At 54.2% G+C, this 25,846-nt stretch overlaps 3 protein-coding genes across 13 annotated transcripts in view; 1 reads left to right on the forward strand and 2 right to left on the reverse strand.

Annotated features, from left to right (window-relative positions):
• The window catches only part of NUMA1 (nuclear mitotic apparatus protein 1), a 72,404-nt gene extending 58,293 nt beyond the window's left edge, over window positions 1-14,111 (forward strand). For 5 of the 7 annotated variants that reach the window (XM_058687893.1, XM_058687894.1, XM_058687895.1 and 2 more), the window contains exons 13-26: window positions 752-874; window positions 1,026-4,424; window positions 4,846-4,887; window positions 6,364-6,432; window positions 7,815-7,925; window positions 8,031-8,249; window positions 8,350-8,507; window positions 9,876-10,122; window positions 10,978-11,206; window positions 11,745-11,881; window positions 12,241-12,417; window positions 12,597-12,710; window positions 12,800-13,021; window positions 13,376-14,111. In XM_058687893.1, coding sequence (XP_058543876.1) covers window positions 752-874; window positions 1,026-4,424; window positions 4,846-4,887; window positions 6,364-6,432; window positions 7,815-7,925; window positions 8,031-8,249; window positions 8,350-8,507; window positions 9,876-10,122; window positions 10,978-11,206; window positions 11,745-11,881; window positions 12,241-12,417; window positions 12,597-12,710; window positions 12,800-13,021; window positions 13,376-13,387 — 5,259 coding nt within the window. In that variant the 3' untranslated portion in view covers window positions 13,388-14,111. The remainder of the gene's footprint in view (window positions 1-751; window positions 875-1,025; window positions 4,425-4,845; window positions 4,888-6,363; window positions 6,433-7,814; window positions 7,926-8,030; window positions 8,250-8,349; window positions 8,508-9,875; window positions 10,123-10,977; window positions 11,207-11,744; window positions 11,882-12,240; window positions 12,418-12,596; window positions 12,711-12,799; window positions 13,022-13,375) is intronic. The other 2 variants (XM_058687898.1, XM_058687897.1) reach the window with 2 other exon arrangements.
• Window positions 14,112-14,409: 298 nt separating this feature from the next.
• Window positions 14,410-18,552, reverse strand: IL18BP (interleukin 18 binding protein). 2 transcript variants are annotated; one of them, XM_058687946.1, is made up of 6 exons: window positions 17,215-18,552; window positions 16,433-16,526; window positions 15,893-16,090; window positions 15,126-15,249; window positions 14,889-15,036; window positions 14,410-14,682 (listed from the first exon to the last, which is right to left on the reverse strand). In XM_058687946.1, exons 2-6 carry the CDS (start codon window positions 16,452-16,454, stop codon window positions 14,599-14,601), a joined length of 576 nt encoding a protein of 191 aa, XP_058543929.1. In that variant the 5' UTR covers window positions 16,455-16,526; window positions 17,215-18,552; the 3' UTR covers window positions 14,410-14,598. The 2 variants fall into 2 exon arrangements, with proteins under 2 accessions (XP_058543929.1, XP_058543928.1); XM_058687945.1 differs by having other exon boundaries at window positions 16,871-18,552.
• A 150-nt stretch (window positions 18,553-18,702) lies between these two features.
• RNF121 (ring finger protein 121) overlaps window positions 18,703-25,846 on the reverse strand; it is an 83,407-nt gene continuing 76,263 nt past the window's right edge. For 3 of the 4 annotated variants that reach the window (XM_058687928.1, XM_058687926.1, XM_058687924.1), the window contains exons 7-9: window positions 22,621-22,754; window positions 21,890-21,991; window positions 18,703-20,078 (exon numbers count right to left, since the gene is read on the reverse strand). In XM_058687928.1, the coding sequence (XP_058543911.1) occupies window positions 19,958-20,078; window positions 21,890-21,991; window positions 22,621-22,754 (357 nt within the window). In that variant the 3' untranslated portion in view covers window positions 18,703-19,957. Of the gene's footprint in view, window positions 20,099-21,889; window positions 21,992-22,620; window positions 22,755-25,846 lie in introns of all 4 variants that reach the window. The other variant, XM_058687925.1, reaches the window with a different exon arrangement.

The following is a 25,846-nucleotide window of genomic DNA, read 5'->3' on the forward strand; positions in this document are numbered from 1 at the left end:
TGGTGAGTGTCTGGATAATCTGGGAGCCCAGACGTGTCTAAGGAAGGGTATATAGTAAGGAAAAAAAAAAAATTTTTTTTTAAAGTAAGGAAATGTGAAGTAAACTCAGTGGCCTGGCAGAAGAAACTATTAGCAAGTCACATGATTTAATTCAGCCCTGAAATTAGGGTTAGAAAATCAGGTCCCTCATGATCCCAGGTCCATGGTTTCTGAGTTTTTTCCTAGGTCAGGGGAACAGGAGTTTTTTGTTTTCAGTGTTTGTTTATTTTTGAGAGAGAGAGTACACACGTGGGGGAGGGACAGAGAGAGAAGGAGACAGAATTCTAAGCAGGCTCCAGGCTGTTAGTGCAGAGCTCAATGTGGGGGATCGAACTCATGAGATGTGAGATCATGACTGAGCTGAAGTCAGACGCTCAACTGACTGAGCCACCCAGGTGTCCTGGGAGAATTTTTTTTTTTTTTTTTTTAATGTTTGTTTATTTTTGAGAGAGAGCAAGAGCACAAGTAGGGGAGGGGCAGAGAGAGAGGGGGGATAGAGGATTCCAAGCAGGCTCTGAGCTGTCAGCGCAGACCCCAACGTGCTCAAACCCACAAACAAGATCACCACCTGAGCCGAAGTCGGACACTTAATCGACTGAGCCACCCAGGCGCCCTAAGAGATCTTGATAACAGGGTGATAGGGCTCCATATTTTGTTGGTAACATGGTGCCTGTCCCACCTCTGTTCACATGAGGCTCTTGTTTACTGTCAGAAATGCCTTGAAGAAAAGAATGAAATCCTTCAGGGAAAACTTTCACAGCTGGAAGAACATTTGGCCCAGCTGCGGGAGAACCCACCCCGGGAGAAGGGCGAAGTGCTGGGTGACGTCTTGCAGGTAGGAACGCACAGGAGCAGCAGTAGGACCTGTGTGCCAGGGCTCGTGTAGACTCGTGCTTGGTACATTCAGGTTCCTGTTCCTTAGTTCTCACGGGGGCCACGGTGATTGAGGAGTCATGTTCATCCTCTTGGTCTCTTTATCTCACCAGCTGGAAACCCTGAAGCAGGAGGCGGCCTCTCTCGCTGCGGACAACACCCAGCTCCGAGCCAGGGTGGAGGCTCTAGAGACTGAGCAGGGCCAGCGGGAAGCCAAGCTGCTTGCTGAGCGGGGCCACTTTGAAGAAGAAAAGCAGCAGCTGGCTGGCCTGATTGCCGAGCTGCAGGGCTCCCTGTCCAACCTCAGCCAGGCCAAAGAAGACGTGGAGCAGGCCTCTCAGGCTCAGGAGGCTCGGTTGTCTGCCCGGGTGACCACGCTGACTGCTGAGCTCACCACCCTCAAAGCCACTCTCCAGCAGCAGGATCAAGAACTGGCTGGCCTGAAGCAGCAGGCCAAAAAGGAGCAGGCCCAGCTAGCGCAGAGCCTCCAGCAGCAAGAACAGGCCTCTCAGGGCCTCCGCCAGCAGGTGGAGCAGCTGAGCAGCAGCCTGAAGCAAAAGGAGAAGCTGTTAGAGGAAGCTGCCCAGGAGCAGGAGGCAACCAGGCGAGACCATGCCCAGCGACTGGCCACTGCAGCTGAGGAGCGGCAGGCCTCTTTAAGGGAGAGGGATTCGGCCCTCCAGCAGCTGGAAGTATTGGAGAAGGAGAAGACTGCCAAGCTAGAGGTCCTGGAACAGCAACTTCAGGCTGCTAAGGAAGCCCGGGACAGTGCCCAGTCCTCGGTGACTCAGGCCCAGCAGGAGAAGGCAGAGCTGAGCCAAAAAGTGGAGGAACTCCATGCCTGTGTTGAGGCAGCCCGCCAGGAGCAGAGTGAGACCCAGGCCCAGGTGGTAGAGCTAAAGGCCCAACTAAGGTCTGAGCAACAAAAAGCAGCTGAGCGAGAAAGGGTGGCCCAGGAGAAGGGCCAGTTCCAGGAGCAGGTCCGGGCTCTTGAGGAGTCCTTGAAGATCACCAAGGGCAGCCTGGAAGAGGAGAAGCGCAGGGCTGCAGACGCCCTGGAGGAGCAGCAGCGTCACATCTCCAAGCTGGAGGTGGAGACCCGGTGCCTGGTGGAACAGCATAAGCAGGAGCGGAAGGAGCTAGAAGAAGAGCGGGCTGGGCGCAAGGGGCTGGAGGCCCGATTACGGCAGCTTGGGGAGGCCCATCAGGCCGAGGCAGAAGCCCTGCGGCAGGAACTGGCAGAGGCCGTAGCCTCCCAGCGCGAAGCTGAGGGGGAGTGTGAACAGCTTGCCAAGGAGGTGGCCACCTGGCGCGAGCGGTACGAGGACAGCCAGCAGGAGGAGGCACAGTATGGTGCCATGTTCCAGGAGCAGCTGATGACCCTGAAGGAGGAATGTGAGAAGGCCCGCCAGGAACTACAGGAGGCCAAGGAGAAGGTGGCAGGGATAGAGGCCCACAGTGAGCTCCAGATAAGCCGGCAGCAGAGTGAAGTAGCTCAGCTCCATGCCAACCTGGCCAGGGCTCTCCAGCAGGTCCAGGAGAAGGAGGTCAGGGCCCAGAAGCTTGCAGACGACCTCTCCGCTCTGCAAGAGAAGATGGCCGCCACCAGCAAGGAGGTGGCCCGCCTGGAGGCCTTAGTGCGCAAGACAGGGGAGCAGCCGGAATCAGCCTCCCGCGAGGTACTCAAGGAGCCCCTGAGGGCAGGAGACAGAGAGTCAGAGTGGCCGGAAGAGCGGCAGGGACGCCAGTTCTGCAGCACGCAGGCTGCACTGCAGGCCATGGAGCGGGAGGCAGAGCAGATGGGCAGTGAACTGGAGAGACTGCGGGCTGCGCTGATGGAGAGCCAGGGCCAGCAGCAGGAGGAGCGTGGGCAGCAGGAGAGGGAGGTGGCCCGTCTGACCCAGGAGCGGGGCCGGGCCCAAGCCGATCTGGCCCTGGAGAAGGCCGCCAAGGCGGAGCTGGAGATGCGGCTGCAGAATGCCCTCAATGAGCAGCGTGTGGAGTTTGCTACCCTGCAGGAAGCCCTGGCCCACGCCCTGATGGAAAAGGAAGGAAAGGATCAGGAGCTGGCCAAGCTTCGTGGGCAGGAGGCAGCCCAGAGAACAGAGCTCAGGGAGCTTCAGCAGACTGTGGAGCGACTGAAGGAACAGCTGGCTAAGAAAGAGGAGGAGCGCCAACAGTCTTTAGGGATGGCCAGCGGAAAAGACCCTTCTGGGTCAGGAGCACAGTCTGAGGCTACTGGAGAGAGCAAGCGAAAAGGTCCTGAGCTGCAGGTTCTGCAGGCAGAGGTGAGCAAGCTGGAGCAGCAGTGCCGGGAGCACCAGGAGAAGGCCTCTGGCCTGGAGCGCAGCCTGGAGCGTGAGCGCATCTCCCGCGCTGAGCAGGCCGGTGCTCTGGAGGCCTTGCAGGGCCGGTTAGAGGAGAAGGCCCAGGAGCTGGGGCGCAGTCAGGACACCTTAGCTGCAGCCCAAAGGGAGCTGGCCACCCTCCGCGCCAAGGCCCAAGACCACAGCAAGGCTGAGGATGAGTGGAAGACCCAAGTGACCCGGGGCCAGCAGGAGGCAGAGAGGAAAAACAGCCTCATCAGCAGCTTGGAAGAGGAGGTCTCTATCCTGAACCGCCAGGTCCTGGAGAAAGAGGGTGAGAGCAAGGAGTTGAAGCGGCTGGTCATAGCTGAGTCCGAGAAGAGCCAGAAGCTAGAGGAGAGGCTGCGTCTGCTCCAGGCAGAGATGGCCAGCAACAGCGCCAGGGCCGCTGAACGCAGCTCTGCTCTGCGGGAGGAGGTCCAGACCCTCCGGGAGGAGGCAGAGAAACAGCGGGTGGCTTCAGAGAGCCTGCGGCAGGAGCTGGCCTCACAGGCAGAGCGAGCGGAGGAGCTGGGCCAAGAATTAAAGGCATGGCAGGAGAAGTTCTTCCAGAAGGAGCAGGCCCTTTCTGCCCTACAGCTTGAGCACACCAGCACTCAGGCCCTGGTGAGCGAGCTGCTGCCCGCCAAGCACCTGTGCCAGCAGCTGCAGGCTGAGCAGGCAGCCGCTGAGAAACGCCATCGTGAGGAGCTGGAGCAAAGCAAGCAGGTGGCCGGCGGGCTGCGGGCAGAGCTGATGCGAGCCCAGCGGGAGCTCGGGGAGCTGGTGCCCTTGCGGCAGAAGTTGGCAGAGCAAGAGCGAGCAGCTCAGCAGCTGCGGGCTGAGAAGGCCAGCTATGCAGAGCAGCTGAGCATGCTGAAGAAGGCTCATGGCCTGCTGGCAGAGGAGAACCGGGGGCTGGGCGAGCGGGCCAGCCTTGGCCGGCAATTTCTGGAAGTGGAGCTGGACCAGGCCAGGGAGAAGCATGGCCAAGAGCTGGCAGCCGTGCGTGCTGACGCTGAGACCCGTCTGGCTGAGATGCAGCGGGAAGCACAAAACACTGCCCGGGAGCTGGAGGTGATGACTGCCAAGTACGAGAGTGCCAAGGTCAAGGTCCTGGAGGAGAGGCAGCGGTTCCAGGATGAGAGGCAGAAACTCACTGCCCAGGTAAGATACCCAGCTCAAACTTGCCCCCAAAGATTGGACCTGAGAGAGGGAACAATGTTCCCTCTGGTCTCCCCTCCCTTACCGGGTGGCTGGCAGAGTTGAAGTATGTTGGCCCCCTACCGTCCTAAAGAAGACATCAATAGCTTCCCCTTCCTTGAAGGCTCCGTCCTTTAAGAGTCCAGCTGTGAAGGCCATCAGCCCGTTCTAGAGGCACACTATGCTAGGGAGGCATACCTGCAGTGGAGGATCCAGGAGCCACTGGGGACTAGAATGAGACAAACTGGCATTTAAAAACGATTACTAGAAATCTAATTCCTTGAAGGAAAGTATCAGAGCCGCAGCGAGGTCACCCTGGCAGCAGGGCTAGTGTCTTTTTGGCCCCCATCTCACTCTGTCTTCGTTGCTCCTCCCCCATGCACAGGTGGAACAGCTAGAGGTATTTCAGAGAGAGCAAACTAAGCAGGTAATGCCTGGGGTCCCCGCTAAATGCTGGCTGCTTAAGCGGTGACCCATCTCAGTGCATGACCCCGGCTGCAGCTTGCCTCCGCCTGCTCCTGTTGTGAACTGTTTGTGAAGGGGGCAGGGTCAAGCCATGGAGTCCAGGCCCGGGCTGCCCAGGAGTGTGGTGTGCTGGGCCCTCTCTTGGGCCTCATTCCACCCATCCCAGGTCGGCCTCTCCATCCTTCTCCTGTCCTTTTCTCTCATCTGTCTGTCAGGGATGAGGGGTAGGGTAGGCTTCATCTTTCCCATGTCCGAACTGGTGACCGGCAGTCCTTGGGATTCCCAAATCTCCAAGTCCTGTTCCCAGTTTGGATACTGAACTAAGAGTAACAGCAGAGTGACCGTGGGCCTTGCTTAACACACAGCCCCCTTCTTTCCTGCAGAAGCCGTAAAGGTGACATGAAAGCAGCCCTCACAGCTCTGGGAGGGTTGTGAGCTCAGGACACCTGCCCATCACCCTCTGGGGCTTTAACCTGGAGCATGAAATAGAGCTGCCTGGGAGCAGGAAGGCCAAGCTTGATAAGAGACAGGAGGTGGCATGGTCTGGCTGCCTGGCCCTCACAAGGATCTCCCTGTGCTGCCCTAGACGTCAACGCTATCACACTGGTTTCTCCACCATCCCTCCTACTCCTGTCACCTCAGGCCTGCTGAGGAGTCGGGCCCTCCTCTCCTTCCATTGCCCGCCTCCTCCAGGGAGCCTGAGATGATGGGGACAGTCAGACCCAATAGCAAACAGTCAGCAATGGAGCTCCTGCCTCTTGTCTTTGCTGTTCATGCTTGAGCTCCTGGAATGCCTGGAGGAGCCAGCAGGGCTTGGGCTGTTCTGCTCCCTCTCCGCCCCACTCCCTTTGCTCTTCTCTGTGGGAGTGGGGTGGGCTTTGGGTCTGAGGGCTGCCCCTGTCTGCTTCCCAGTGCTAACCACAGCAGCTACACTGCTAGCACCAGCCCTCACAGCCTGTGGATATTGGGAAGAGGTCTGAGCATCTGTGCGCCTTGGCACTTTTGGGGAGGAGTGTTGGGTATTCATCCTTGTCTGCTAGTTACAGACTCGGTCTCTTGTTCCTGTCCCCAGCCTGGGAAGCTTGGGGCTGTGAATGGTGGCAGTAAGTAGTAGGGTGGTAGTGAGGTGTCAGTTCCCCAGAGTGAATTCTCTTGAATCTGGAGGCTGTGGGGCTCCGGCAGGCCTGTCTCTGCAGGCTGGGGGTGGAGGTGAGCATGGGCTGTGGCTCTGGCAGCACCTGTGTGTTGGGTCACCTCCCTTAGGTCCTGCCAACCAGCCTGCATCGCAGGGATAAATCCCTAAATGGAGGCCAGAGAAAGGACCAGAGTTTCTTCTCCTAGGAACACTGGGGATTTATCTGGGGGAAACCTCCTAATTTCTCTGAATATCGAGGGGAAGTCCTCCTGAGTTTTCTCTTCTCTTCCTCCCCTGTTCCAGGTGGAAGAACTGAGTAAGAAGTTAGCTGACCATGACCAAGCCAGTAAGATGCAGCAACAGAAGTTGAAGGTGGGACAGTGGGGGGATGGGCCATCTTGTCAGCCTCAGAGCGAGAATCGGGGAGGGAAGGGGCTCTGTGAGCCCTTGGGCTGTAGTGGGTATGGGGGCAGAGGCGGAGGCGGGCCTGGCATGGCAGCTTTACACCTGCCTGTGGCTCAGGAGCCCCTGTATGTGCCTTCTTAGAGCTTTCAAGGGAACACTGGGGTGGCTCCCATCGCTCAGGCCTTCGCTGTCCACTAGTTGCCCCTAGTCATGTGTGGTTATTTAAACTAAATTAAAAATTGAGTTCCTCAGTCACGCTAGCCACATTTCCCTTGCTTAAGTAGCTATGTACGGCTAGTGGCTACCATATCGGACAGGGCAGATACAGAACATTTCCATTCCTGTGGAAAGTTCTTTGGATAGTGCTGCTCCAGACAGCCTAGCTTTGAGGATTGTCAACAATGTTTAATACTGCACTGTAACTTAATATTTGTCATGCTTTCAACAGCGTCACCTTTTTGGTTTAATACCTGCTTTTCTGCAGTTCAGTCTTCACAGCTTTTACTTAGGGGCAGAGGAATTAGGCACCTGTGGCACTAAAGCCCCGTGGTGGGTCACAGGAGCTGGGAGCAGAACTTCATTTCCATGCCATAATCGTGTGATAAACAGATGCTGCTTCTCCATTTCGGGGCCTTCTCGGTGCTAGGAGATGTAGGAGAGAGAAGGCCGGGTAGTCCATTGTCTTCTACAAGCTAAGTGCTCTGCTCACTGGCATCACAGGGGGGACCGAGATCTGGACATGGCCCCTGCTCCCAAGGAGTCTGTGGTCTGCATAGGAGGCAGTGCAGCATCATAAAAGCCCACACAGCCTTTGAGGTTGGGTGGAACAAGGTTCAGATCTTACTCTGCTATGACCCCGGTCAATTTGTTTAAATCTCTGAGCTCAGTGTCTTCATCTCTGAAACAGATGAAGTTACTTCCCGGAGCAGTTGTGAGGAGAACAAGAGTTCCCGTGTCCTCTGAGTGCTCATGTGCCAAGTGCCTAGCTTTGCACCCAAGTGTTCCCTGAGGATCAGCCCCCTTCCTCTTTGGGGAGACTACTCATGGAGAGAGAATGAGACAGTTTGTTCCTGGGTGCAAAGAAGGCAAAGATAGGGCTGTCAGAACTCTGCCAGAAATGGCATTAGCCAGACAGGGAAAGCTTCTGCAGAATGTGGACCTTGAAGGGTGTGTGGTATGGCAGTAGAGTAGGCGCTAGGGGCGGGGGTAAAAGGATTTTTTTGTGCGAGTCCTGAGAGGGTCTGCAGGAGTCTGAAAACACCATGGAACCCAGAAGGTTAGGGCAGGTCCGTGGATTTGGGTGCACTAGCCAGACCAGCCACCCTGATCAGCGTTGTCATGCGTTCCAGGCCCAGGGAGGGGAGAGCCAGCAAGAGGCTCAACGCCTCCAGGCCCAGCTGAACGAGCTGCAGGCCCAGCTGAACCAGAAGGAGCAGGCAGCTGAGCACTACAAGCTGCAGGTGAGGCGCCCCCAGCCCTGGCCCACTGCTTCCTCGCCCTGCTGCCCTCCAGTCCCTGCCTCCCCCTCACCCCCACCGCCCCACTCGTTCTGTGTGCCCGCGTAGATGGAGAAAGCTAAGACCCACTATGATGCCAAGAAGCAGCAGAACCAAGAGCTGCAGGAGCAGCTACGGGGCCTGGAGCAGCTACAGAAAGAGAACAAGGAGCTGCGGGCTGAAGCCGAACGGCTGGGTCGGGAGCTGCAGCAGGCTGGGCTGAAGACCAAGGAGGCTGAGCAGACCTGCCGCCACCTTACTGCCCAGGTGCGCAGCCTGGAGGCACAGGTGCGTATCCGGTCAGATGGACTCCACCCTGTCATGTCGGACCCCTGTGCCCTCCTCTCCCAGGCTGCCCCTGCCTGAGGCTTCTCTTCACTCTCCTCAGGTTGCCCACGCTGACCAGCAGCTTCGAGACCTGGGCAAGTTCCAGGTGGCAACTGATGCCCTGAAGAGCCGGGAGCCCCAGGCGAAGCCTCAGCTGGACTTGAGCATTGACAGCTTGGATTTGAGCTGCGAGGAGGGGACTCCCCTTACCATCACCAGGTGAGGAGGTGCCCTGTCTCTGTCTTGTTCACTGAGTGCCCACCGTGTGTCAGGCTGTGTCTTGGGCACTGGGGCTAGTGAGATTGAGAAGATGTCTCTTTGCCCTCTGGGAGCTTTTTCTTAGAGGAGAAGACTAAGGAAACTGTCCAAGGTGTTCGGCCAGATGTTTGTGTAGGGCACACTGGGAGTAAAAAGAAATGAGTGCTCAGAGAGGGCTTCATGGAGGCTGTCACTCCTGCTGAGTCTGCAGAGGAGCTGAAGGTGTGTGTGCTCTGTGAACAGAGGAGAGCAAAGGCTGAGAAAGAGCCTGGCTGGGCTGGCAAGTGAGGTTGGGTGGGGCTGGCTCGACTCCTCATTGAAGTTTAGATTTGATCCTGAAGGCACTGAGGGATCTTGGAAAGGCTTGAAATTAAGGTAGATGTGGTCCAGTTTGATTTTTTTTTTTTTTTTTTTTTAATTTCTGTTTTAGAGAGGGCACGAGCGAGGGAGACAGATAGAGGGAGAGAGAAAATCTCCAGCACACTCAGGATGGAGCCTGATGCCAGGCTTGATCCCATGAATCTGGTGTCATTCATGACCCGAGCTGAAATCAAGAGTCAGGCCACCCAACCGATTGAGCCTCCCAGGTGCCCCTAGAAAGTTTTTCCGATAACCAATGTAAAAGCTGAGATGTGCCCATACTGTTACAAAAACACTTAAAAAGTAGTAATGCATTTATTTACCCCTCAGCATCCTCTGAGGTAGGTTCTGTGATTATCTCCTTTAACAGATGAAACTGGGGCATAGAGGGGCAGTCCTTTGCCCAAGGTCCCACAGTGGCAGAGGCAGGCTTGAGCCCGGGCAGCCTGGTTTGAGTCCTTGCTTGTCACCAGGCTGGCACCTCCCCTCAGGTACCATTAAATCTAGGTGAGAGGAGAGGAGGCAGACCGTGGAAGGACATGCAAATGGAGTGGTGTGTGGTTAAGTGAGCTCCTGGACTTGTCCATTGCATTGGGCTGGAGGGAAGAGGTAGGATTGAGCTCATGTTCATGGCTAGGGGACCCAGGTGGAGGCTGCTCCCATTCCCTGAGGCAGGAGATCCAGATGGATGGACTTCATTTGGACATGCTCACCGTGGAGCTGAGAGTTACCAGTGTTAAGGAGCTCAGATAGCCATGGAGATAGATGGGCTGACCAGAAATGGAGAGTGAAGGGAGGACCCAGGTCAAGCAAGGGCTCTCCTTGATGCCTTTCAAAAATCAGAGAATGGGGTGCTTGACCTGGTCTGCTTGTGATAAATGTAGGAATTGGGTCATTTTGGAGCAAAGGGATGAACAAAATTGCCTTTTAGCCCCAGGCATGGCACCTCAGCAAGTCTCTTTCCTACAGCAAGCTGTCTCGAACCCAGCCAGATGGCACCAGCATCCCTGGAGAGCCAGCTTCCCCCATTTCCCAGCGCCTGCCCCCCAAGGTAGAATCCCTTGAGAGTCTCTACTTCACCCCCATCCCTGCTCGGGGTCAGGCCCCACTGGAGAGCAGCTTGGACTCCCTGGGGGACGTCTTCCTGGATTCAGGCCGGAAGACCCGCTCCGCCCGTCGGCGCACCACTCAGATCATCAACATCACCATGACCAAGGTCAGGCTGCTGGGAGTGGGCCTGTAGGACCCAAGTGATGCTCACTTGCTCTTAAGGGCATCTTTCCCGTCGGGTGCCTCTGGAGGCAGGCAGGGCTGACTAGTTCATGTGTTACAAAGAAGCACAGCCTCTTGTGTAGAAAGGGGCAGGGCTGGAATTGGATGCCTAAGGGATCTAAGGCTCGTTTCTTTCCATGTGTAGTACTGACCCCGTGCAGACCGAAAGGAGAGAAGATGGAGAAGTTGCAGCCCAGCCCTGTGCCTGCAGCATACCTCCTGGGTGGCTGAGATGCATTGTGGCCGCCCAGAGGGCTGCCTGCTAGGTTGGGGGCCCTGGTTGGCCCTTGTTTTCCATATCCTGAGGAGGATGGGGAGTGGGGAAGGTTCGTTTGGTGTGGGCTGCCTTTGGCTACCAAGAAGCTGCAGAAGTTCTAAAAGATGGGCAGGGCCCTGGCAAGCTTGGGCTGAGGGTCAGTGGAGGCTGTGGGATGAGCCTGACTATGACTAGCTCAGGAGACTGGCATTCTAGCCCCAGCTCTGCCACTCCCTAGCTGTTACCTGTGGGTTGGTCACTTTACTTTTTTGCACCTTGATTCTAAAATTGTCTGATAACACACTCTCTTCCCTCTTTCAAAGCATTGTTAACAGACTCAAATGAAAATGGGATAGCCTTGGCACCTTGTGCAGGATTCTTAGCAACAGGGCCCATTCCTTGTAGATGTGCAGCTAAGGATTCCTGCAAAGCAGTGGGAATACATGCTGCTGCGGGATCCGAGGCCCTATTTAGGAAAGTGAACAGGAGGCACCTTTATGGATTGTCAGGGCCCCACTCCACCAGATCCATTCTCTCTTCCAGAAGCTAGACGTGGAAGAGCCGGACAGTGCCAATTCATCCTTCTATAGCACACAGTCGGCCCCTGCTTCCCAGGCTGGCCCACGAGCCACCTCTTCCACCCAGTCTCTAGCCCGCCTGGGCTCTCCTGACGATGGCAACTCCGCTCTGCTCAGCCTGCCTGGCTACCGGCCCACCACTCGCAGCTCTGCTCGCCGCTCCCAGGCTGGGGTATCCAGCGGGGCCCCTCCAGGTGAGGGGGCCACAGGGACATAACACACACAAAGAAAACCCCAGGCTGACTATCTTCTGGCACCTCACCGACCCCTCCTCCCTGCAGTCTCAGGGCTGTGCTGGGCAATCAGGCTGATGTTCATCTCAGCCAGGGTGAATGGAAAATGGTCACACAAGGGAGCCTGGGACTCCCAGTGGAACAGTGATGCTCAGCTGCTGCCTGGAGTCCTCCATTACTGTCTCAGGTGGTAAGGGGTGCCAGAAGGGCGCCTCAGGGACCTTTGGTTATCAATTCCTGGTCCTCAGTTTCTGTAGGGTGTCACAGCCTCCGCATACGGTATATGACTTCTTTTGACCTCCCCAGGGAGAGAGCACACGGAGCAGAGCAGGACTCTGGGGTACTGGGCTTGAAGTCCACGGGACAGGTGGACAGGAGTGGTGGCCACAAAAGTTGGCAAGAGGCCAGGACCCGTGGGAGACCTGCTGCCTCTACCCTCACTCTTCCTGGCCTTCCTACTTCCTAGCCCCACCTGCTTCAGTTTCCCTGCCCTCCACAGGAAGGAATAGCTTCTACATGGGCACCTGCCAGGATGAGCCTGAGCAGCTGGATGACTGGAATCGCATTGCAGAGCTGCAGCAGCGCAATCGAGTATGCCCCCCACACTTGAAGACCTGCTATCCCCTGGAGTCCCGGGTGAGCTCCAGGGTCACCTGCACGGGACCCACACTGGCTCTTCTCCCTCAGCGCTCCATGCGGACCCAGCCCTAGTGCCCTGCCTGGCTCTTTGGCCTGCTGCAGAGTGACCTTATGCTTCTGGTGGAGTAGCTGGCAGAGAGGGGTTCGGGGTGAAATCACTGTGGGTGGGCCTGAGTCTGTGGAGGAGGTCTGCTTGGGACTACTCTGCTCTGACCACCATGCAGGGCCTGAGTAGAGAAGACAATGGGAAGGGAGACCTTCTGCAACAGGAAGGCTTTAGCTGCTGCACACGCCGGGCCTGTGAAGAGTTCTGGGGTGGTCCTGCTGCACTGACCCCCTCCTTCCATCCCATCCAGCCTTCCCTGAGCCTGGCTACCATCACGGATGAGGAGATGAAAACTGGTGACCCCCAGGAGACCCTGCGCCGAGCCAGCATGCAGCCAGCCCAGATAGCCGAGGGCATGGGGATCACCACCCGGCAGCAGCGCAAACGGGTCTCCTCAGAGCCCCACCAGGGCCCTGGTACCCCTGAGGTAGGTGACCCTGATTCCTGTTTTGTTCCATCTAGCAGGCTTCTCTCTCCAAGAGTCTGATGCAGGGACAGGGGCTGTTGGGAAGGGAGGTTTCCGGAGGGAAGTGGTGTTGACTTACAAGGTCCACTTGGCTCTGAGACATACAACTGGTTTTGGATGTGAACTCTTCTTCCCCGTAGTCTAAGAAGGCCACCAGCTGTTTCCCACGCCCCATGACTCCCCGGGACCGACACGAAGGGCGCAAACAGAGCACTAATGAGGCCCAGAAGAGAGCAGCTCCGGCTGTTAAACAGGTCAGTGGGGGCTGAAGGGAGATCCTAGAGGGACCTTGCTGGCAGGGCCCAAGTGCAGCCCAGTTTGACAGTCCTCCCCTCCCCGACAGGCTGACCGCCGCCAGTCAATGGCTTTTAACATCCTCAACACACCCAAGAAGCTCGGGAATAGCCTGCTGCGGAGAGGAGCCTCCAAGAAAGCCCCATCCAAGGCCTCCCCCAACACCCGCAGCGGGACCCGCCGCTCTCCTCGCATCGCCACCACTGCAGCCAGCGCCGCCACTGCTGCTGCCATAGCTGCCGCCACTGCCACCCCTCGGGCCAAGGGCAAGGTGGAAGCACTGACGGGGAAAGGAAGGGGGTGGATGGACTCTTAAGAGTGGGTGGAAGCAGGGTACTCCCCCAGGCCACCCCTTGGGAGGCTTCCACTGTGTGGCCCAGCTAGGCCACGGGGGGTGGGCTAAGAGAAGGTGCTCTCTTACTAGCTGCTCCCTGAGGACAGGAGACACAGGGCAACTCAGCACAGCCAGCAACTGATAACCTGAAGCTAGATGTGTCCAGGTCACACCAAGGAAGGGATCCTAGTCAGAGAGGTTTGGGGCTAAAAGAGGCCTCCTCAAGGCCAGCTGTAACTGCTGGCATCACAAGTCTCCAGCCAAGTGACTGTCTCTCTCTCTCTCTTTCAGGGAAAGCACTGAAGGGCCAGGACCAGTGAGAGGCCCCACCTGTGTCCTCAGTGCTGACCTCGCCTGGTCCTTTTCCTCCTACTGTCCCTTTCAGTGCCTTCTCTCAGCTCCCAGGCCAGCAGTGGCCAAACCCCTACAGACAGTGATGCCTGCCCACATCCCCGGCCTGGTACCTGGATCTTCACAGGAGCCTTCGCTAGGTGAACTGAGGTGTTCTCAGAGTTGTCCCCAGAGGCCTGGAGTGTCTGGGTCTTCTCCCTACCTTGCCTCCTGACGTTTTCTTAGAACAAAGTCTCTTCTCCATCACAACCAGACTTGAGGCTGGCTTTGAGTGGCTGGGCCCAAGGGCCTCGTCCTCCTCAGCCTCTGAATCCAGAAGGGACCATTGGAGGAGCAGGCCCTGGTCCCTGCTGCTCGTGGTGGCTGGGCCTAGCAGGGCCCTTGCTTTTGAAGTCCAGGACTGGACACTGACCTAGCGGGTGCACCTAGAGATGCTCCCATCCACCCAAGGGCTCAGCTGCCCAGAAGATGCTCTTTTCCAGAACAGATAGGTCCCATGCCTGGGGGTGGCAGTGGGGAGTGGGAGGGGAGCAGCCTTCAGCTGCACCTCATCCCCCCTTCCCCAGACTTAAAAGTGGGGTGGGATTTTGGAGTGATGGGAAGGTTTTTAAGGGCCAGGGATGGATCTTTTTCTAAATGTTATTACTTGTAAATAAAGTCTATTTTTCTCCCTTAAGTGCTGAGCTGTCTTGATTTGTGTGGGAAAAGGGAAGTTTAGGTTCATTAGGGTATTTCTATCTTTGTCCCTGCCGAGTGTCCCAGACTACCTGCCTTCTCTCAAATCCCTTCTCCTGGCCTTTCTGGGGCCACAGGATCTTCGCACACTTTTTTTGAGGGCCTGTGTTCCCAGACTTTAATTTTGTCTTTAGCTTCTGAGTGATAGTACCCCTCTTCCCACACTCCCTCCTGGGACGGACCAAGTTCTGTAAGTGGAATGAGGACTTAAATGACAGAGCAGATGTTGTCATCATGCCTCCACTGAAAAATCATTTATGAGTACCCATTGTGGACCCAGGCAGCTGTGGATCAGAAACAGCATCTACCCCCACCCTTCCCTGGGACAGTCCATTAAAGGGAAAAAAGAAAGAATATTAAGTCGATGCAGAAGAAGGCCTGAGCTGCAAGGGCAGCTCAGGTAACGACGTTCATCCAGGTTCTGGAGTTCACCTGTCTTGATGGTGAGGCAGAGGGGACCCGCTGGAGGGTGAGGTTTCTTGAGTGCAGGGCACAACTGTCCTCGGCCCAGCCTGGAGAAGCGAAGGCAGACAAGGCTCAGGGCCAAGGGTGGGGACATCTCTCATAACCTCTCTCCAGGCCATGCCTCCCCTGCCTGCATCCTAAGTTCCACTTGGGAGCACAGTGGACGTTAATGGAGGCCACTCCGGGCAGAGCCCACCCTATCCTCCCCATACTACTCCTCCTGTCCGTGGAAACCTCCACTCAGGTTTCTCACCCAGAGCTGGGCCACGACGATGTGACGCTGGGCAGTCTGCTCAGGATCGGCAAAAACACAGGAGAAGTTGGTATTGCGCAGGGTGGGGCTCAGCTCCTCTAGCATGAGGGTCGTCTGCAGCTGGGTGCGTGGGCCCCGGCGCTCCCGACTGAAGCAGAGGAGGAAAGGCCATGAGAAGACCATAGGAGGAACCCCAACCACCCCCCTGCCTGCCAGCCTTGCCACTGCACCCCTCACCTGATGCTGCCCTCCCTCAGCCGACCTGGGAGGTGTTCGATGAAGGAACCATTGCCCAGCCAGTACAGGATGCTAAAGTGGGGGAAGCGGCTACAGGCGGTACAGGACAAGGTCAGCGTTCCATCTAGGGACACATGTGGCTGTTAGCCTTTCTGGAGAGCACACCTTCCCCTCCACCATGCTGCCCTCCCCCCTGGCTCCCACAATTCAGGAACTGGATTACTGCTGTACACACCACCCAGGTGGGAAAGTCCGTTAATGGGGAAGTGTGGTTGTCTACAAGGCAGGCCTGGGGCTGAACAAGAGGAATTTGGGGACGGGTCCTTGGTTCAGATGACGACTCCTGACCCTGTTTCTTCAAGATGGCCTTTTCCAGTGCTCAGCTTTGGGGACTCTAGGAGCCCTGGTCAAGGAGGCAGTAGGCCACTGCTCCTCTAAGATGGCCAGAGGGCAAGTGGGCTTGGGTGGGGCGCAAGCTGGGCCTCGGAGCATATTGCAGTCAAGGCTCTGGGAGTCCTCTGACCATCCTTATGTCTGAATTCTCTCCATCCCATCTTGGGAGCTGGGCCCTGCACCCACACTCATGATGCTGGGTGGGAAAGGGGATGCCGAGTGCTCTGGCAAGTGCCCTGGCTGGTGGGGCTACATGGCAGAAGGCAGTGGAAGGGGGCAGCTCAGGAGTCAATCCCACCTTTGGGCCCTCTGTGCCCACAGCTCACCCCCTGACCACCGTGCCCTTTTGGGCTCCCATCAGAATTGCTCCTTACTCAGTGGGACTTCCAGTTCCGGCCAGGTCACCTCCATTGCTGGGCACTGCTTAGCTGTTGGGAGCCCGGAGGGGCAGGGGTCCTTTGTGATCCCAGATGAGCCAGTGAAAGCGGTGGTGGCCTGAGGTAGAGGTGTGGCTCCAGCCAGGTGAGAGACTATGTGGGCACATAGGAGCAGGACAGGCAAAGGCCTGGGATCTGAGGGCAGGACAGTCACAGAGGTCAACTGCTGTCTGACTGCCTGGAAATACTCAACATCCTGGCTTAGATCTTGGCTGGAGAGGGAGCTGCCTGGATGCAGCTCTGGCCGAGATTCCTGGGCTCTGCCCAGGGAATCAGAGGGGCAGAAGGACTCCTCGGGCCCCACCTCTTGGCCCTTTCTGAATGGAGAGAGGCTGGACAGAGGCTGAAAGGGAGAGCACAACAGCAGGGTGGAGCTCCCCTGGCGGAGGGTGTGTGTGTGTGTGTGTGTGTGCCTGCTCCACTCCCTTCTGTTCTCAGGCCCTACCCCACCCGCCCTTGCCAGCCCCTAGGTCCTACCTGGTGTCCGGTTCTGTCTCATGGTCTTGACGGATGTGTAAGGAGCTGGCGTGCCTGGCTCTATTTAACTGTGACAACTTCCTCCTCTCTGGGGCTGGTGGGGGAGGAGAATGGGAGTAAACTACTTCTCTCACATCTTCTCAGTGGCTTGTCTGGATCCCAGCCATTTGTATGGGCCTGTCCTTCCTGTAGACTCCACAGCTGTCCCTTGGTCTGAACTGACTGGGTTGCCAGGCAATGCTATTTATTTACTCCAGGCATCCCATCCAGCACAGGCTGGAGCTCTTTCAGAATGTAGCAACAAAGCTGAAGATCATCTAGTAACCATCTTTCCCCACTCTAGCTCTTATTACCATTAACATTATGTGGTTATGTGTCCACTCTAACCCCTCATTATAAGGATGGAGAAACAGACCCAAAGAGGGGCCAAGGACTTACCCCGTCACAAAGAGAGGCAAAGCTCTCTTCACTGGAGCTGGTTCCAGGAAGGACAGGATTAGTGAAATCCTTCTGGGAAAACACTCTCCACTCCCCTCTATTTCACTTTCACTTTTGTTCTAACCATGGAATCCAGAGTAGGCTCTGAGTTATTAACAGAGGGCACACAAATAATGCCAGTCTGGGTCCAGTCTGTACACAGCACCTCTTCTGGGAGCCGAAGTTCATGATGGCCCAGAACCTTCCTGCTAACTCACAGACCCCCTCTACTCTCCAAGTGGCATCAGACTGGATCTTTCGTCCCTGCTCAGCTTCACCCTCCCAGGGGCACATACGGTATGAACTTATGAGTCTCCTGCAGATGGATTCTTCTGTCCCAGTCAAGGGTTAGGACTCTGGCATCCACCTTTGCTCTTCGGAACCAGCCCTTGCTTCTACACGAGCAGACTTCATGCTTCTTTCACATTCACACTGATATTCAAGGGGTCAACTCTCCTTGGCACTGGGGGCCCCATATTGGATCGCTTTGACCACTCCAGGCTCAATGTCACACCAGCCTGTCATCCTGGCCTTTCTCAGGCTCTCCACTCCCTCCAACCACCAACCCCACCCCCACCCACCACCCCACAAACTATATGGCCAGAACTATAGGTCTAGGTTTACTAGGAAGTCTAAATTTCCCCCTACCTGGCTCCCAAGAAGCCCCAAAGAGCCCTCTTTTTCAGAATCCCCCCCCTTCAAAGCTCAACACTCAGTCCAGCTGTGTCCAGACCCACATGAGCCATGACACAGGAACTATGCTGACAGCACTCTCCAGCCTTGTGTGCAGGAACCTCTCAGAGTCAAGCTGAGGACTTGGAACATAAACTGGAGCTTTGGCCCTAAAAAGGAGAGGGTGCCTCCCAGGGAAGTAGGGGAGCAAGCAGCCCAGCGCTGGCTTCAGCAACAACAGAGCTATATGAATTCACCAGTCTGGTGGCTGATGGGACAAATGGAGCTGGGGCAGGGCCAGGACTAGGGTGAGGTTAAGTGAGGCACCTGGGATGCAAAACTGGAGTAAGCATTCACTATCAGGGTCTCGCCAGTGTCTGCAGAGGCAGAAAGACCAGGACTGGTGATTAAGCATGAAGGACAAGACCCAAGTGTCTGAGGTTTGTGGTCTCTGTGTTCTCTGTGATGGGATGCCCAGAACAGAACCAGGGAAGCCAGGAGATGGAACTAGGTTTGGAGTTCATGAAACTCCTCCCTGGGAGTGCCCCTATCTCTAGCCATCAGGTCAGGAGGCAAGGCTGCCTGGGGCTTCTGAGACAGTCCTTTGGGAATGGGGTGGGGATGGAGGAAGAGGAGACAGCACTCTACCTTAGAGTGGAACCAAGACAAGAGTTGGGCCACCGGGAGGTCATGGGACTCAGGCTTGCTGAAGTATGAAAAGAGAGCCTTGGACAACCTGGTCTTGGCTTCTCACATGAGCCTGAAGTATAGGGGGAACAAAAGTGAAAGAATGATCCCTGGACCCTTCAACTGGGCGCACCAGCATGAGCAGTGGGGGACTATGGGAAAACACAGCTGGGTGAGAGAAGCCAAAGTTGAGAGTGGCTCATGAGAAGAGGTGCTGGCAGCAGGGCACTGACCTCAGGAGGTGAGGAAGAGAGTCACCCAGTGATGCCCCAGGGCCCTTCTGCCGCAGGACAGGAGCCTGGCATCACACCATTCCCAGGGATAAGGGGTGGGGCCAACTACCCCTAGGATCCAGCTCTCAAATGGGAATAGCAAAAGGCAGCAAAGACAAGGTACTCCCAGGGACCCCAGGGAAGAATAAAGCAAGATGGATGTTCAGCTTTCCAACCCAGCTCACGGAGCTTTATTCAGAATGGAGTGACAAGATCCTGCTTGGCTCTTGCTGTGCTTGAAGATGCAAGCCCAGCTGGGCCATATTCCCTAGGAACCCAGTGCTGAGAGCCCACGTTTACCCTCCCACTTCCTTCAGAACTCCTAGGGCCAGAGCTAGGGCCTACCTGGAACCTGTTTTTAGATCCCTTGCCTGGGCCTTGCCCGCTTCTCTTCCCACCCACCTTCACTCCTGTTGCCAGGCCCGGGTAGGCCCCATGAACGTGGAAGCTGACAGAGGGACATTCCCTGGGCTGGGAATCCCCTGGCTGCTTCAAGGGAACACTGTCTGACGACAGGGAGGAGTCTTAACTGTCATAGTCCTTCTGCTACACACAAACAGACGCACATACTCTCTCTCAGGCATTCAGGGAAGGAAGTGAGTGATGTGGCAGGGTAGCCTTTGGCACGTGTCACCACTTCCGGGCTAAAGGTTCTGTTCACATAAGGGGCCTTCAATCACTGCCACCTATAGCAGTCCCCGTGGCCCAACTACATATGGATAGACTCTGTTCTTGGCTGAGTACAGCCCAGCTTGGGGGCAGGTTACCCAAGCTGCTGCTGTTTCTGGTTGCCCCCAAACACATCCTCAATGGATTACGAGGTTCCAGGGCTTCTCTCACTAGAAAAGTCACAAGGTTCCACTTGCCTCAACCAGTCTATGGGACCTGGACAAGGGAAGACAGAGTCAGACACAATACCGATCCCAGGCCCAGACAGGGAGGAGGAAAGATATCTCACCCCTCAGTGCACATCTGTGGCACCAGGCAGAGCCCACTGGCTCTCCCACACTGAGCGAACCAGACTGGAGCCCCACAGAAGGAAGGAAAGATGGGGGTGGGATTGGCTGAGGCTCTCAGCCAGAGATGAGAAGGCTCCTTTAAACCAAAAATGTTGTGTCTCTGCTCCCACCCTGCTCAAGCAAGGAGGGTAAGGCCTGGAGGAGTTGGGGCAATTCCTATGCTCCACAATAAAAAAGGTTTTTAAATATATTCATCAAAATAGTATTCTTTTAAAAAGCCCCCACTGCTGACAGCCCCACTGGCTGGCTCTCCATCGTCTCCCTCCCCAGCCCGGACACAGCCGGAGGGGTCCTGAGTGGCCCAAGTGCCCCTTTGAGTCTTTCCCACCCAGGAGGTCTTGGAGGGCAGGGAGGAGAGTGCCCTGAGGTCCATAGTGGGTGGATGCTCTTCTTCCTGACTATTCCAGGCCCAGGATGTAGTTGATGCCTTGCACCAGGCCAATGATGACAGGCTGCCAGGCTACCAAGTATCGAAGCCAATCCAGCAGTTGCCCGTACATGACGTGAGGCCTCTCCCAGCTGTCAGTGTGTTAAAGAGGCTATGTGTAAGAGCTGCTAAGGTTGGACTAGGGGATGGGTGAGAGGGTCTGCCCACACTTTCAGCTGCTCCACAGAAATGAACCTACAAGGAGAGGAAGCCCCAGCCAGCCTCTCCATGTCAGAAGGAAGGGCTAAACCCAGAGAATGGGGGAAGGAGAGAACAGGGAACCAATGCAGAAGACAGGACAGACATGGGAGAAGGGTGGAAAGGTGAAACTAAACTAAGACCAACATGCAGAAGAGGGCCTCCCATGTAACACCTTCTCGAAGATGGACCCGTTGGTGTTAAGTAAGAATACACAGTCTGAGACTGCTGTAAGTGCATCTGTGCCAATGGCTGCAGGGACGTGGACAATGCGATAAAGTAACCCCAAAGGTTCTTGTAATGTCCACAATGAAGGCTTTCTAGGTCAAGGAAGGGGCTGAGTCTAGGGACCGAGTTGGAAGAGAGCAGGGAACAAGTTAGTCATGGGATAACCCTGGGCAGAGGCTCTAAGGAATCCGCACCCACCACTAAACACCAGGCTCTACTGAGGCCAAGAGGCCCCAGAGATCAGTTCCGTTCCTTTAACTTTATAACTAAATGCTGGGCCAGACATCTAGAGAGGAAGTCTGGGAATCCAGCTCTGGGGAAAGCAGAAAATGAACATCACGACACTGTGAGGGAACCCCTCCAATAGCATTAGAAAGAGCAGCCTGGCCCAATCCCTGGGAACTAAGGGAAGCCCCAAGTCTCAGCTCTACCATGGAGTTACTTAACTGTTCCTGAACTAGACCCTGGAATAACCAAACAAGAAACCTTATGGGGACAGGCCAGAGCCTCCTGTTCAGGGGCTGTGGGAATGTGCTAGGTGGGAATGCAGTGGCCCCTGCCCAGGCCAGCCAGTGACCAGGGGATAGGGAACCCTGGTATGGAAGGAAAGGGAGAGAGGGAGAGAGGGGGGAAGAAGGGGAGAGAGGGAGAGAGGGAGGAGAGAGAGAGAAGAGAGAGAGAGAGAAGAGAGAGAGAGAGAGAAGAGAGAGAGAGAGAGAAGAGAGAGAGGGAGGAGAGAGAGGGAGGAGAGAGGGGGAAGAGAAAGCAAGTGAGCAAGCAGCCGGGGTAGGGAGAAGGGAGAAACCTGGGCCCCTGGACCCCAGGGGAAGTGAAGTGGGGGGGAGGGGCAGGGGCAGAGTAGTGACTGGGAAATTTCCAACAGACAGGCAGGGAGGAGGAAGAGGAAGGTGAGGGCAAAGTGGGGAAGGCCAAGAGGGTACAGGACATAGCTCAGAGGAGCAGTGGTCCCGGGCTGAAAGTGGATGGATGGGAACAAGGAGTCCCTCAGCCATCCTTGCATCTTGCAGGCCCCGCAGAGGCATGGAGACTGTCTCTAGTCTCACATGTCACAGGTATGGCATTACTTATTAGCTATATAACCTTGAGCAGGTTATTCAACCTCCAAACCATTTCATTTGTAAAATGAGGAAGGTCACCAAGTTGCCAGAGAATCAAATGAGATAATGTGAGCAGAGCACTTTGTTGAAGTGCCAACCACACAGTGAGCAAACAGTAAGTTGGGCTGCTACTGCCATCAATTTACTGTTGGGGGATCTAGAACTATGATGAGAATCTGAGCTGCTGGTCCTGTCCCATGTTCCACCCCCTACTTTCCTAGACCACGAGCCAAATGGAATTGTGGGTATGTACCAGGCTGGGGGCAGGAGGAAAGGCCACAGAAGGACACAAATGCAGAGTGCTGGCCAGGACTTTCTTCCCACTGCCCATTCCCAGCAAGAACCCAAACAAAGGATACGGGTTGCTGAACATCCTCTTGAGATCCACCTTCTCTTTGCAGTAAGGACATGTCTGCTTCTTTCCCACAATGCACCAGCCGCGGATGCAGAATTCGTGGAATCTGAGTACCACTGGTCAAGGGAAATGGTAGGCAGCCGGGATGGCACTGGAGCCCCATGCCCATGCACTAGCCCTGGAGAAAGGTTCAAATCCTGGCTTCACCTCTTATTAGCTGTATAACCATGGACACATCCTTTCTCTCTGACCCTGTTTCCTCTCATGTGAAGAGAGGAAAATGATCTCTATCTTATAGCATTGTAGTGGGGCAAAATGGAGAGAAGACATGGCACAGAATGGGCGCTGAGTAAGCACATGATAAATACTGGAAGTGTCATTCAGGGAGACTAGATTCTGATACTGAGCGATCCAGCTAGAGGATGCTCCTCTCTGTGACTGAGCCAACCTCAAGGCAGCTAGTGCAGCCTCAGGCTCCTTTCTGACCCAGCCAGGCTATAAACACTGTTTACATAGGTGGCCCCCAGCTGTGGAAAAGAGTGAGGGAGGCTGCAATTTCCACTCCTGGGCATCAGTTTCTCTAGCAAAGAACACCACCCAAATGTCTGCCCTTTTGTGACTCTCTCGCACTTCAAGGTTTGGACAATATGCCAGGGTCATGACCACCCCCTCCTCTCCCTGACTAGAATGCCATGTGGCAGGAGAGATGTAGCCCAGGGGCTCCAGACAGGATACACATGATTGCAAGACAGCCTATATGTGTTCTCGATGATGCCCTCTTCACTGACATCCACAAAGATCTGCTGCCCACACACGGCACACACACTGTCCGAGAGGTGTTTGGTAGGCATGCCCGACTCGCTGTAGAACTGGGAGAGAAGAAGAGGAAAAGACAGGAAAGGTGTGAGAATCAGCCCAAGTAGGAAGGTACCACAGAGGACTTAGGTCTTCTGAAGAGGAGGCAAAGTGCCAGGGGGAGGTCCCACAGCTAGAGAACATCTTTTATATGCCAAACTCACCTCATCTTTGCGAGGTGGATGGGGAGAAAGGGACACCAGAGATGGGTTGGGAAGTCAGACCCAGTAGGACCTGAACACTGGTCTAGTCAGCATCAGGGACAAGGAAATCAGAGGTAGGAGAACTCAGGGCTGGCGATCCAGAGCTGTGTCAGGTAAGCTGCTCTGTGGCCAGACTATACTTCCACTAGAGATGGACAACATCTCTTCTCTAAGATTAAAAACAGTCAAATATCTTTGGTGCAATGTTGGTATGGTGATGAGGGCATTCCCAGACACTTGTGGCAGCAGCAAAAGAGGCTTACTCCTTTTGGGCAGCATTCGGACAGCATCTCAAACTGCCATGCCCTTTAGCCCACTGATGTCACTTCAAGTAAGGTAAAGAAGTAAAAATATCAAAAAAGCCTCATGTATACAGATATTCATTTAAGCATTATTTATAATTAAAGAAGCAAAGAGTTTTGCAATTCTGTAAAAAGTTAAATAGAATTACCATATGACACAGCAAGTCCATTCTTACATGTACCCACCCCCCAAAAATGAAAACAAAAACTAAACACACATTTGTAAGCCAATACTCAACGCAGCATTTTTCACAATATCCAAAAGGTGGAACCACTCAAGTGTCCATCAAAAGATGAATGGATAAAACCAAATGCGGTATATGCGTACAGTGGAATATGATTCAGTCATAAAAATAATGAAGTTCTGATCCATGCTACAACAGGCATGAACCTTGAAAACACCCTAAGTAGGGGCGCCTGGGTGGCGCAGTCGGTTAAGCGTCCGACTTCAGCCAGGTCACGATCTCGCGGTCCGTGAGTTCGAGCCCCGCGTCAGGCTCTGGGCCGATGGCTCGGAGCCTGGAGCCTGTTTCCGATTCTGTGTCTCCCTCTCTCTCTGCCCCTCCCCCGTTCATGCTCTGTCTCTCTCTGTCCCAAAAATAAATAAAAAATGTTGAAAAAAAAATTTAAAAAAAAAAAAAAAAAAAAAAAAAAGAAAACACCCTAAGTGAAATGTCAGACACCAAAGGTCAAATATTATGATTCCGTTTATATGATAAAATATCTAGAATAGGCAAATTCACAGAGACACAACGTAGGTTAGAGGTAGCCAAGGGCTGGGGGAAGGGAATGGGGCGTTATTGCTTAATGGGCACTGAATTTCTGTTTGGGGTGATGAAAAGTTTTGGAAATAGTGGTGATAGTTGCACAACACTGTGAATGTAATTAATGCACTGAACTGTACACTTCAAAATAGCTAAAATAGTGAAGTTTTAAGTTACATATACTTTACCACCATAAAAAATACCATAAAATAATAAAAACAAGCAAAGAAATGGAAATAACCATGCATGACTCAGAATAGGAGAATGCCTAAATAAATTTGGTACACACTCAAGGGACTGAACAGGCAGCGAGTCAACTGAAGCCTGAGGTGTAACAGTAAGTGTCAAAAATTGATGGCACAGTATGATTGGTACCATATGTAAAGACAAGCCCAAATGTATACAAAGAGAAAAGATCAGAAGGAAATATGTCACAATGCTCACACCAGTGATGGTTTGGTAGTAGCATCATAGGTGGTATTTTTCTTTTTTTTTTTATTATTTTTTTAAATGTTTATTTTTGAGAAAGACAGAGAAAAAGGGTGAGTGGGGGAGGGGCAGAGAGCGAGAGGGAGATACAGAATCCAAAGCAGGCTCCAGGTTCTGAGCTGTCAGCACAGAGCCTGACGTGGGACTCAAATTCACAAACTGTGAGATCATGACCTGAGCCAAAGTCGGATGCTTACCCAATTGAGCCACTCAAGCGCCCCTCCATAGGTGGTATTTTTCTTTTGTCTACTTTTCTGTACTCAAATTTTCCTTAATGAACATACATTACTTTTAAAGATTATTTATTACCATGGTGAATTACAATAACCAATTCCATGTTCCAAAAACAAACTTCAAATTTTGTATACTTTCCATGTGGTTTATTCCTTCTTCTTCTTTTTTTTTTTTTTTTTTAAGGTTTATTTTTAAGACAGAGAGACAGGGAGCACAAGTGGGGGAGGGGCAGAGAGAAGAGGGAGCATCCACAGCAGGCTCCATGCTGACAAGCAGAGAGCCCAATGCGGGGCTCGAACTCAGGAACCCTGAGATCATGAAGTTGGATGCTCAACTGATTGAACCACCCAGGTGCCCCTATTCTTAAATAGCTAAAGAGCATTTCCCCCTGACCCCAAAGAGAAAAGACTTGAAATTTATTTTTTGGCATTTTCTAAGATGTATTGTTTTTTTCCTTTCCTTTGCCTTAAAAACTGTGGTAAAAACCACATAATATAGAATATACATCTTAACTACTTCTAAATGTAAGTTGATCAGTGTTCAGTCTATTCACACTGTGCAACTAATCTCCAGAACTTTTAAACATTTTGCTAGACTCTATAATGGACGGTGAAAAAGACTTTGTGGAGTTTGTTATTACAATTCATCTGGACCTGTAAGATAGTTTACTATACCTAGCCATTTGTATGTCCTTAAACTTGAGTTTGCTCTCTCTTTTCTTCTGTTTGCAAACAAATGTCTTCTGAAAAAGCAAAGCCCTGAGGCTGGGTGAGAGAGGAGACGGCACCCAGGTGCTGGGACAGGGAGTATGAGAGGGTGACACCAGGTGCCTGCCAGAACTTCTGCTCAACATGGAAGGTTCCCTTGCTCCAAGCTGTCCTCCTGAAGAACAGCCTCTGTCAGCCATCAGAACTGCTATCCGAACCCAAGACTCCTCCAGGATAGAAGGCAGATATCACTGCCCCCAAGAGTCCATGAATATAGAGCTTCCTGCCTTCACTCCCACCACCCTCCCTTGTAAAACTCTCTGAAGTAGCTCAAGGTGAGTGCGCTTATTATCACAGAATACTAGAGCAGCCCTAACACTGGGGAAACCAAAGCCCAGAAGAGGAAA

This window comes from Neofelis nebulosa, chromosome 10 (assembly GCF_028018385.1).
Source record: "Neofelis nebulosa isolate mNeoNeb1 chromosome 10, mNeoNeb1.pri, whole genome shotgun sequence".
Lineage (NCBI taxonomy): Eukaryota > Metazoa > Chordata > Mammalia > Carnivora > Felidae > Neofelis > Neofelis nebulosa.

Bases quoted from the DNA above. Each gene is read 5' to 3' on its own strand.
- IL18BP (XM_058687946.1), bottom strand. From the start codon at position 16,454: ATGAGACAGAACCGGACACCAG. The intron at 16,091-16,432 runs GTAGGACCTAGG...TCCTGCCCTCAG, and splicing joins GAGACAGAACCGGACACCAG to ATCCCAGGCCTTTGCCTGTC. The intron at 15,250-15,892 runs GTAAGGAGCAAT...ATGTGTCCCTAG, and splicing joins GGAACTGGAAGTCCCACTGA to ATGGAACGCTGACCTTGTCC.